Raw genomic sequence first — 12150 nt, forward strand, 5'->3', positions numbered from 1 at the left:
GAATTATGGTTTGATGCTGGCCTTTTGTGGTTTGGGTCACCATATTTTAGCAAAGGAATGAACATTTTCTTTCTGGCTGTGGCCAGAATAATTTGTAAGGAGGCTTCTCTCTAGAAAGAGGTGAGCTAAAGCATTGGCCAAACCAGAAAAGGGACAAAGATTTGGGAGATTTGGTACCCCTCAGAAGCCTGAGTGAGATGGTATGGTATGGAATGGAGTGGGAAAGAAAGACAAAAAGAGGCTTTTTAATGGGTTCAAATTCCATCACCAAATTCCATCACCAAATTGTCAAATTTGATGGAACTGCACAACATAGGCAGGCATAGTGAGCAATGCATGGGTAATGGGTTGTACATTCCTCTTGTAGGATGTTACTTAGGTTTGGTGTTACTAAAGCAAATCTTAACTGTGTAATGACTCTGTATCCAATTATTAGAAGGCTGCCGAATAGACGTTATTGATCATGAGATTGTCTGCATGTTGCAGACATGATCTGTTATGCATCCATGATCCACCACTGGAGGTTTTCAAAAATAGACTGGACAGCCATTTGTCTTCCATGGTATAAGATTCCTGTCTTGAGAAGTGGGTTAGACTAGAAGACCCCTGAGGTCCCTTCCAGCCCTATGATATTTTATCCTTTTATTAATATATGTACTGGAAGATTTCTCATACAGTACTGCCTCTCCTGATTTAGAATTATTTCCCACCTGGTTTTAAAACCCATTGCAATATAGTGTTTTGCTAATCTGCTATCCTCCACATATGTATCTCATATGAAACCTGCTCAATATGCTTCGTGTTCTGTGGTTGGGGAATTTAGAAGTTATTAAGTAACACATTGAATAATATGTTGACGAAGGCCACAGAGCCAACAACCTACACTGTTCTGATTCTTGCTTTAGAAGAGGACTAGGCTACTTCCAAGTTGCACACAGTCCCATAAATCTCATATCTTTAGGCCACAAATCCTTTTGGGATTACCAATTAGATGATGTTTATTGCTGTTTTCCCTCCACATAAAGCAAGTAAGAAAATGCATGAATTTGGGGGTTAATTTCCTAAATACGACATCATTATTATATCTCCTTAAATTCATCCAAAACATGGAGAGTAAACCAGCTCTATCCACAGGTATAGAGATTATAAATTGATTATCTTGCTTCCTGCAGCCTCAGTCTGGATGGAGTTATAAAGTAACTGGGAGATCTAGAGTTTAGTAGTCAGTTAAAATATATGTAGTAGATCACATCAAGGGACTAAGAATCACTGTTGAACATTAGGATAAATTGCTGAATGGAATTGTGCACTGCAGTAAGTTCAGTCCATGTTATGTATTTTGACTTAGGGATCTTGTCAAATTGAAATGAAGAGTCTGTGCAGAGTCAAACCCATATTTTGGATGTATAAGCAATTCATGTTTTTGATTACAGTCTAAGACTAAAATTCCCAGCTTGGATGAAATGTACGGCAGATGAAGACAGACATTATTCTAGACCAGGGGTCGGCAACCTCGGCTCTTTTATGACTCGTGGACTTCAACTCCCAGAATTCCTGAGCCAGCATAGCTGGCTCAGGAATTCTGGGAGTTGAAGTCCACGAGTCATAAAAGAGCCGAGGTTGCCGACCCCTGTTCTAGACAATGAAACATACATTCCTGCAACTTGATTGGCATTCTTTTATATAAAAGATCAGATGATTTTTCCAGCGGGAAGCAGAAAACTGCAGTATATTGTACTACTGGAAGAAAAAACAAACAAACCAGGGATAGAAATTTAGTAAATGCCGGCATCTATGTGTGTGATGAAAACCTACATTATTTAATATTTTTTCATGCTCTTTGTTAGAAAGAGCATAAATATTTTATAAGTATTGGTCTTTAAATAAAATTTTTGATACTTCATTATTTTAAAGGGCATTTAATGTAACTGAGACTTTTTAATGAAGAAACTCATTTGATTTCAGCTAAAGCATTTTTCCCCCTGTGTGTTTTAAATGGCTGATTTTTAATCCCCCCATTGGACATCAAGAGGTATTACAGCAGGTGGCAGAAATAGGAATATCTTGCCTATAAATACATGCAATCTTACAGATCTATTATTTTTACCAAATTAATTGCCTGTCTGGGTGCCGAGGCTTTTATAAGCATAAATTATTTCCTGTCTCCCTGAAATAATTTTAAAATACAGAGAAATATTAGTCAGTGAAAGATGAGGCGTCCAACTCATTTTAATAGATTGCTTCAACATGAAATACTCCCCACCACGAACACCAGATTTTAGCAACATCTCTTTTGGCCTGCCAACAGCGTATTCCGTGAAGTAACCAGTTGATGCCAGGAATGCAGCAAAAAGAAACCCCAAATAAGAGGGGTTTTAAAAACCTGTTTTCAAGGGAGCCTAATTGAGGGCAGTAGTCAGTTCCGTGGGAACAGAGCATCCCAGAAGGACAACGAACTTCAGAATACCTTACTGGGAATGCAGTCTTTTCAAGGGTGTTTTATTCTGGTGAACACAAAATAGGGTCTTGGGGAGTATTGGAGGGGAGGGAAAATTGGGATGATTCTTCAGTAGCTAAAAAACTAAACAGGGAGTTCTTTTAATGGGCCCAAGATGAAGCAGGAGTACAGGGGCAGGTTGAAAGGAGGTGAGTTAAGAGCATGTGATTGAATTACTTAGTCTTCATCCACGTCTCAATAATTTGAGCCCAGTCCACCTGGATAGTCTTTCTCATAATATCATCTACTGGTGTGGCTGGCTGTTTGGGCTTCTTTGTTACTGTGAAACAGATAAATATTTTAATAGGTTTTCTCAGGTTTCCACTCATCAGATTTCTATATATCAAGGATTATATGAAAAGCAAAATCCCAATAGGTGCAGTTTGTTTAGTGGCTGTTCGAAATTACTTGTTGTTGTTGTTACTTGCGAAGTCGTGTCTGACCCATCGCGACCCCATGGACAATGTTCCTCCAGGCCATCCTGTCCTCTACCATCTTCTGGAGTCCATTTAAGCTCACGCCTACTGCTTCAGTGACTCCATCCAGCCACCTCATTCTCTGTTGTCCCCTTCTTCTATTGCCCTCAATCTTTCCCAGCATTAGGCTCTTCTTCAGTGAGTCCTTCCTTCTCATTAGGTGGCCAAAGTATTTGAGTTTCAGCTTCAGGATCTGGCCTTCTAAAGAGCAGTCAGGGTTGATCTCCTCTAGGACTGAGCGATTTTCGAAATTACTAGTGGTACTGAAAAAGGTGAAAAAGGACTCTTTTTCACATTTACGACCATTGCAGCATCCCCATGGTCGCCTGATCAAAATTCAGACATTTGACAACTGGCTCATATTTATGATGGTTTCAGTGACTCAGGGTCCTGTGATCACCTTTTGTGACCGTCTGACAAGCAAAGTCAATGCGGAAGTCAGATTCACTTAACACTTAACAGCCATGCGACTAAATTTTAACTGCTTAACCACTTAACAGCCATGACAAGAAAGGTTCTAAAATGGGGCAAAACTCACTTAGCAAATGTCTCACTTAGCAATAAAAATTTTGGACTCAAATTTTGGTCATACGTCGAGGACTACCTATACCAGGGCTTTTCAACCTTTTCACCCATTGTACCACTTTTAGGATATGGCAACATCTGAGTACCACCAGTCACTTAGCAAGATGTCAAAAACTTGATGACCAAAAAAAAAAAAAGGAAAAAAGTGATGAAGTACAGGTAGTCCTCGACTTACAACAGTTCGCTTAGTGACTGTTTGAAGTTATAATGGCACTGAAAATAGTGCCCCCCTACCAAGCCACAGCCGAGCAAGACACCTGCCTGCCTGCCTGTGCTCTTCCTCCTGTCCGAGGTTTTCATTGTTGTGAGCATTTCTGTTGAGGATTGGCAGCGGGGGTGGGGTGGGTGTTTGGTTTTTATTTTCCCCCCTCTGCTGGGTGGTTGCAGCAGGTTTTGGTCACTTCACATGACCCTTGGACACTGTGACCGTCATAAATATGAATCAGTTGCCAAGTATCTGAATGTAAATCACAAGAACCTGGAGATGCTGCAACATTCCAGCTGATCGGTGCTTCTTCTGGGCTCAGCAGAAGCACCAGGATCAGCACCGAGCTCCAGCTGGAGACTGGCACTGATCCTGGAGGTTCCGCTGAGCCCTGACAGCCCCGAAGAAGCGCTGATCCTGGCGCTTCTGCTGAGCCCTGACAGTCCTGCAGCTCCAGGCATCTCTCGCTCAGGCTTGTGCAGTGCTGCCACCGGTTCAGCTCATTCCCCTCCCCCGCTACCACTTTCCTAGGATGGTTGTGTACCACCTGCCAGGTGCCAATGTATCACAGGTGGTGCCCGTACCACTGGTTGAAAAGCCCTGACCTATACAGTTTAAAACTGGTATATTTCAGCCAAATACTAACTATATTTAGGAAATGAGAATATGGGAGACTAATTTCAGTGCTGAACCACCATACCCAGCTTGGAATCTCCAATCTCCAGAAGTAGCCTGGTTTTAAAAGGCTATCTAAATATGGCCATACTAATTCTGTGTGGAGAAAAGCTTTGCATTTAATTAAATTAATACTCTAAGCATCTAAGTGTAAAGAGCATGGCGACCCAAAGTTGATTAAAATCGTGTTCCATGCCCGTGTTGTGTTTTTGGAAAGGGTATTTTGATGAAGAAGACAACTGTGATCAAATTACCTGAGCCGAAAGATTCAGAATTAAAACATTCAAACAGAATCTTCATTCAGGATTGATTTCGGATATCAGAACACTCCCTCACTAATAATACTCACTGGATACTTAACACTAATATGTTAGGGTAAAACCGCTTGTCAATTTGTTAGAACTCTCCATTCCAGCAGTCTGAAGTTAAAGAGCAGTTGCTCATTTGCCAATTACTGAAGATGTTTCAGTCTCGATTTTAGAATGCTGATGACTTGGAAGTCTATGGTATAATTAATATCAACACACCGATATCTGAACTTGTTTCTGAGAAGAAAGCTGACCAAATGTAGTTGAGATTTTTATTCGAAGAGTTTTGAGACATCTTTTTAAATATAAATTTACTGAACGTTTTACAAACAAGAGTAAGATAATATGAACTAAAGTAGAATAAGAAAAGAAAAAAGAAATAAAGGAGAAAGCTATACAAAAAAAAATAGGTAGAAGGAAAATAGAAAAAGAAAGAAAAAAGATATAATTGAAGTGGCTTCTACTCTTCTGTACAGCTGTTTTAAGTACAATTGTTACTTCCTTCGCTAAAGTTACAACATGACTCCTCTTTCTATAATCTATCCTAGCCAGTGGTGGGATTCAGCTGGTTCACACCACTTCGGCAGAAATGATAGCTAATTTTTTATTGCCCAGGCCCAGAATGGAAGTGGCATCCACACAGAGAACCGGTTGTTCACATATTTGTATCCCACCACTGATCCTATCTAATTATTAAAACTGTAGATCATAAATTCATTTTTTTATGCAAAAAAGTCGAGTTTTGTAACATCTGATGAAGGACTTTTCAAAAATCTGGTTTCCCAAAGAACCATCCACAATCTGAATGATTGCTTGCTAATGTGTAACATCTCTTTATTCATGTTTATTCACATTGCATAGATTCAAATTGCATCATTTCCAAGAGACTGGATTTCTGAACTTCTACAATAGGTTTTATCGCCTCTTTCTCTTATCTCTCCTTTCGTTGTATTTTTCGATTAGATGTGGAGCAAATGGCTATCGACTGGCTTACTGGCAACTTCTACTTTGTGGATGACATTGATGACCGGATATTTGTCTGCAACAAGAGTGGGGTCACCTGCGTTACATTGCTTGACTTGGAGCTCTACAATCCTAAAGGCATTGCACTGGATCCAACAATGGGGTGAGAATCCATATATGTACTTTTAGATGAAAACTAAATTTATTTCTGCCTTTGTTTTTGTTTTTCCCCCAAACCCACATTTCCTGAATGCTTTTTACTCTGTTGGTCAACAATATCAAATGCCTTAGTAAGGTCACACCGGGAATACTGCATCCAGTTTTGGTCATGACTTTACAAAAAAGATGTTGGGGCTTTGGAAAAAGTGCAGAGAAGAGCAACTAAGATGATTAAAGTCCTGGAGACTAAAATATAAGAATGGTTGCAGGATTTGGGTTTGGCTAGTCTAGAGAAAAGGATTAGGGGGGACATAATAACAGGGTTCTAGTATTTGAGAAGCTGCAAAGAGGAGGGGGGTCAACTTATTCTCCAAAGCACCAGAGGGCAGGACAAGAAACAATGGATGGAAACTAATCAAGGAGAGAAGCAACCTGGAGTTAAGGAGAAACTTATTAACATTGAGGCCAATTAACCAGTGAAAGGGTTTGCCTTCAGAAGCTTTGGGTGCTTCATCACTGGAGGTTTTTAAGAAGAGACTGAACGGTCACTTGTCTGAAATGGTATAGTCTCTTGCTTGAGCAGGGGGTTGACTAGAAGACCTCCAAGGTCCCTTCCAGCTCTATTCTGATTGATTGATTGATGAGGGATCAGGAAAATGTCGCCTACATAAAAGAGTTGAAAGCGTGCATATGCTTAATCTTGAGAGAGAAGATCACTCTGTAGAAATGCAATGCAACTTTTCAACCAAGCAGAGGTAGTCCTCAACTTATGACCACATTTCTGTTGTTAAGTGAAACATTTGTTAAGTGAATTTTGCTCCATTTCTTGCCACACTTGCTAAGTGAATCATTGCATTTGTTAAATTAGTAACACTGTTGAACCTGACTTCCTTATTGCCTTTGCTTGTCAGAAGTTTGAAAAAGGTGATCACATGACACTGCAACCTTCATAAATACGAGTCAGTTGCCAAGCGTCTGAATTTTGATCACATGACCATGGGGATGCTGCAATGGTTGTAAGAGTGAAAAACTCTTGTTAAGTTGTAAGTCACTTTTTTAGTGCCATTGTAACTTTGAACAGTCACTAAATGAACTGTTGTAGTCAAGGACTACCTGTAGAAGGTTGTCATCTATAAGTTCAGGACTTATTCTCACTTATCCCAGAGTGCAGGATGAAAAATAATGGATTTAGATTACAGGGTAACAGATTACAAAATCTATATTGAAAAAGTTTCCTGACCGTAGGAGAGGTTTGACTGAAGCCAATTTCCCAGCCTAGTGGTGGTCTCCTTCAGCATTATTAACATGATCTGTTTGGAATATTTTAATCTGTTTTTCTGTACTAAGCAGGAAGTTGAGCTCAATGACATAAAGGGTCAGTGTCCATTTCTATCCCTCTATGAGTCATGACCTTTGAATGTATTTCATCTGTAGGGCCATGGAGATAAAATAGGTGGAGATTTAAGTTCTCTCCCTCCCACTTGCGTTTTTATTGCCATTTTAAAGAAAAGTGCTGAATTGATTTAAGCAGCAGTTGTACCTGCTGATAAGCAGATAGCCACAAAATGCTCTTTTTTTGTTTTGTGTGCAGTTCAAACGGTTGCAATGTATTCCAAATGAAATTACAGAGATCGTTCTGTGCTTTTCATTTGATGGGAATCTCTCCTTTTGCTGGAGGGCTCCTAGAGCTGAATTGTTCTCGTTAGACTCCTTCCATTCTTTTTTTTTTTGCCTATCAGAACAGAAATAGTAGTTTCTTAGTGATATTTTCTGCCCTCTGTTTGCAACTACCTTTTATTTCTTTCGAATATTATCCTTTCTTGTTTTCTTTATACTTGCTTTGATTTTTTTCTCCTTTCTCCTTTTTCATTCTCCTTTATTCGTCACTGTTGGGGGTTATGAAGACCTTCCTCCATATTTCCCAAATTATGACAGTATATTTCCTCTGATCCTTCAAAATTTTGTTTAGGAAAGAGTATTACTGAATTTTATTGTCAAACCTCCAATAGCCTACTTATCCTATTTGAGATAATGCTTCTGCAGTGTACTCAAAAGGGCAGAAACTGCCAAGACTCTTTTGGGGGACAAGATATTTATCTATCTGTCTTTGTCTGTCTGTCTGTCTGTCTGTCTGTCTGTCTGTCTGTCTGTCTATCTATCTATCTATCTATCTATCTATCTATCTATCTATCTATCTATCTATCTATCTATCTATCTATGGCATCTAATAGGATATCTAATTAATCTTTGGTATTGAAGTGTCAGCTTGATCTTGAGACTGTACCTGTATCATTTGCTTTGTTTTGACTGCTATCATATTGGAGAGATGCTAGAGCAAAAGAAATAAAGCTTACTATCCTTAGTGTTAAATATATTATCCTTTAATAAGTCCTTTAAATAAGATCTCATCTTGGACTCTGACATTGATGGCACTGGCTTCAGATCACGCCTCTCACCCAGCTGCTGTGCTTGGACTATATGTCCAAGAGTGGCCTGTGGAAGGAGAAAAATCAGGAACTGACTGTGTCCATATAAGCCACCACTCCGTATTGTTCCATCTTCTTTTTACTCCCAAAAGAACATAGAGTAGGTCATAGGGCATAGATACAGCCTAATTGTTTTTGAGGCTTTGGTATGGCTGTGTACATATTTTATCAACCTATTTATGACATTTCAGTGTGGTTCATTTAACGCCCATTGTAAAAGTGGTCATAAAAGTGAGTCCAGTCATGTGGTGACCCTCTTGGTGACTGATATTCCAGTCCCAATTGTGATCGTAAGGGCTACCTACCTCAAAGGGGGCAGGTCCACTATTTTGCAGTTTATGCACATTGTTTACAGCAGGGGTCCCCAACCCCCATTCTGTGGACCAGTATCGGGCTGCGGCATGCCAGCAACCGGTCCTCACAAACAAGCAAAGCCCCATCTGCAGGATGCAGGCAGCACACGAAACCACGCCCCCTCCGGTCCACGGAAAAACGTCTCTCCAGGTAACTGGTCCCTGGTGCCCAAAAGGTTGGGGACCTCTGGTTTACAGGGTTACTGACTGGAGGACAAACCATCATCTAGGCCTCCCAGCTCCAAAAGAATGTGAAATCTGTATTATGTTGAACACAGTTATTGTGCCTTCCTCTGTCAAATTAATTATTGTGGAGGCCTGGATAAAGAAGGCAAAAAATTGGATGGATTGGACAAAAAGCCTCCCTGCTGTGCGAATGTTATTTCTTCATCTGATGAATGATCAGATGTTCTACCTACTGCCTTTTGTGTGGGAAAAAGGTGGCTTCTTTTTATCCCCACATACTTGAAGAGGAGTTCAGCAGTGGGAGTTTTCCATAGCAAAGCACTGTGGGTGACTATGCAGATATACCGTAGGAGATTTGGCAGTAAAAATGGTAATAACGTTGATTGGTAGTCACAGTGATATTTCTGCGAACCCTGCTTGGGTCCTTCTGGACTTCTCCATGAATCTGAAGCCAGACCTAGATCTTCCATTTGAACAGAAAATTGTTTGGGGCTGAAGCTTGTGGCTGTGGTGCTTTACTGTGTTGTCCTTGGCATTCCTGGATATAGTTTTGGCCAGGGGTAAGCAACCTTGGCTCTTTTATGACTCGTCGACTTCAACTCCCAGAATTCCTGAGCCAGCATGGCTCAGCTTGGAAACCTTTCCCTTTCCCCTCAGCATGGCTGGCTCAGGAATTCTGGGAGTTGAAGTCCACGAGTCATAAAAGAGCCATTCACCACCAGATTAAGATCTCAGCAAGCAAGTGGTGACAGACTTCCCTGGTTCCACCTGAGAACGTCGTAGCGGCTTGCTGAGTTCTACCTGTCATCATAAGGGCTATTTCTCCACCCAGACAGATGAAACTGACCACCTCTCTCTTCAGACAAATCCTGACTTTGCTAGGGAAGAGAGGCCTAACCGTGGTTCTCCAAGGCTCATGCAGTGGGAGCATCTGTTTTCAATATCTCAATATTTCACTGGGCTGAAGGGAGATGGTATTATCCCAAATTATAGCCTGCCATTAAAAAGAGATCAGACTGACTCACAGTGGGTGACCACTGCAGATATTTACACAAATATTCAAAGGCTTCAGTTTTGCTTTCAAATGTAACATTATATTGGATTATGCTACTCATATTGTATAGTACTTATATACAGTATGCTGCCCAGAGTCCAGTGAATGAATGAGTGGTCCAATGAAGAAGATCCTTCTTATCAGTGTCCATTCATGAATATCCTAATTCTAGTCAATCGTTTGAGTCAGCAGAACAGTTTAATAAATGGGAGACTGAACAAGGCCATTGTTCACAGTCTATTTTGAGAGTGAGAATACTGTAGTCTTATTTTGCCATCCTAGGCAGCTCTCAATAGATAGATTTTGCAGGAGAGCAGGAATGGCCACAGTCCAAAGATTGGAGCTGGAAAACGTTCAGTTTAGCATTTTTTTTGGCAGTCCAGTCTTCAAATGGTTGCTTTTAAAGAAGAAGAAGAAGTCAAAAGCTACATTGCAATTGTGTATTTTATCATCTGTTAACCAACAACAGCAATATTTCCATGATAGGGTTCTGTTGACATAGAAATATGTTTAATAAGTAAACAAAACATTTTTCTCACCTAAAATGTTTCTAGTTTCTTTCAATAAATGTAATAATCAGATCTCATTTAGGAAGGTAGATTTAATTATTTTCACATTGGATCGTGAAACCTATATATAGGTATTTCATTGCACAAACTATGAGAAGAATACTACGATGCGTAGAAAACATCTCAGGAAGAACGGAGGGACTGGTACAGTCACACAGCGTCACCTTAGCATGCAAGCCAGCGAACTCTTAAGGAAACCCAAAAGCCAGTTATATTGTGTAGGAGGGTACTACTGCTTAGATGAATATGCTAATTAGTAAACTACTAAGAAAATATTTTGAAAAACTCTTTATCTCTGAGATTATGTAGGAGACATCTTCCTATTCTGAACTGACCCAGACTTCTGCGTCTCCCCCCACACCCCACACCCCCATCTTTAAGATAGCATTGTGGTTGGTATCCAAAACCTCCCTCATTACCTAGGAGGCCAGAATAACTCCTGCCTTGTCTAGCAAATGGCAGCTTCTGGCGACTATACGGTGGCCTGTCTGGAGCTTCAGTCTGTTTATCCCATACAGTATGGAGCTTCCAACACTGGAGCAAGCCCCGCCAACTTTCAAGGTCATTTTGATGCATTTGGAAAGATACCAGCACAATTTAAATGTATTTGCTATCTTCCCTGCCTAGAGGAATTTTCAACCTTTGGAATGATTTCTTTTTCAACTTTGCTTTTTAAAAGAGTTGATTTCAACAGACTTGTTTACTTTCCAGCTATAGCTATTGATTTTCACATGGAATACCTCTATTTTCTCAATTCTCATAGTTTTTAAAAAACCATTCTGAAGGGCATGCTGCATTTTTTGATAGTGACTCTAATCCCTTCCCGGAGTTTATTTTTGATCTTATTTATGTTAATGATCAAACCTTATGTGTTAATGATCAAACCTCTACCATCTTGTGTCCTTCATTTATTGGAAAACAATCTTTTGGTTGTTATTACACCCACAGGGCTACAAGTTATGTGTTATAAGGACAGAGCCATCTCATATGATTTTCCAAAAAGGGAAATGTATAGGGAAAATGGGATACACAGCTGTGTAATTTATTCCCTTGCCCCCAAAGGTATTACAGAATAATCACTGCTCCCAGCTTAATTTATCAAGATCTGTCTTGCCTCAAGACTAATAGATAAAAATGTGAAATAACCAATATCACAGGTTAGTGAATATATGACACATCCTGGAGCAAATTACAGTATAAATTATAGTTATCTTAATAGTTTTGCTTTCCAAAATATTTTTTCTTCCTTGCTTCAGAAAGATGACTGGCAAATTTATTGCAGTTACATGGCTCATGTCAAAATTGAGATTGTCAGTGATAAGTTAAAAACTGTGATGGACAGAATGAGAAAGCTTTAGCAAGTCTTTCAGCAACTGAAATTGCAAACAATGAGAATTTGTGTTCATTTGAAATTTGGGATTATTATATCCAGAGCATTGAAATAGACCTATTCACATCTTGTGCTTCAGCCAGGCTTCTAATATCAGTTAATTTTATTTAAGTCATGTTCGGCAGAGGTGTAAATTACAAAATTCAAACCGTGAAGCTGCAGCACACAGGATATGAATTACAGTTTAATAGATGCAAATTGGGATTTCCTCAGTGGTTTTCAAGTCAAGATCATGTCCAGGTAG

At 39.8% G+C, this 12150-nt stretch overlaps 1 protein-coding gene across 1 annotated transcript in view; it reads left to right on the top strand.

Annotated features, from left to right (window-relative positions):
• Nucleotides 1-12150, top strand: part of LRP1 (LDL receptor related protein 1) — a 323131-nt gene that overhangs the window by 163743 nt on the left and 147238 nt on the right. The window contains exon 8 of the mRNA XM_081319473.1: nucleotides 5710-5872. Coding sequence (XP_081175599.1) covers nucleotides 5710-5872 — 163 coding nt within the window. The remainder of the gene's footprint in view (nucleotides 1-5709; nucleotides 5873-12150) is intronic.

This window comes from Vipera berus, assembly GCF_964194415.1.
Source record: "Vipera berus genome assembly, chromosome: 2".
Classification (NCBI taxonomy): Eukaryota; Metazoa; Chordata; class Lepidosauria; order Squamata; family Viperidae; genus Vipera; species Vipera berus.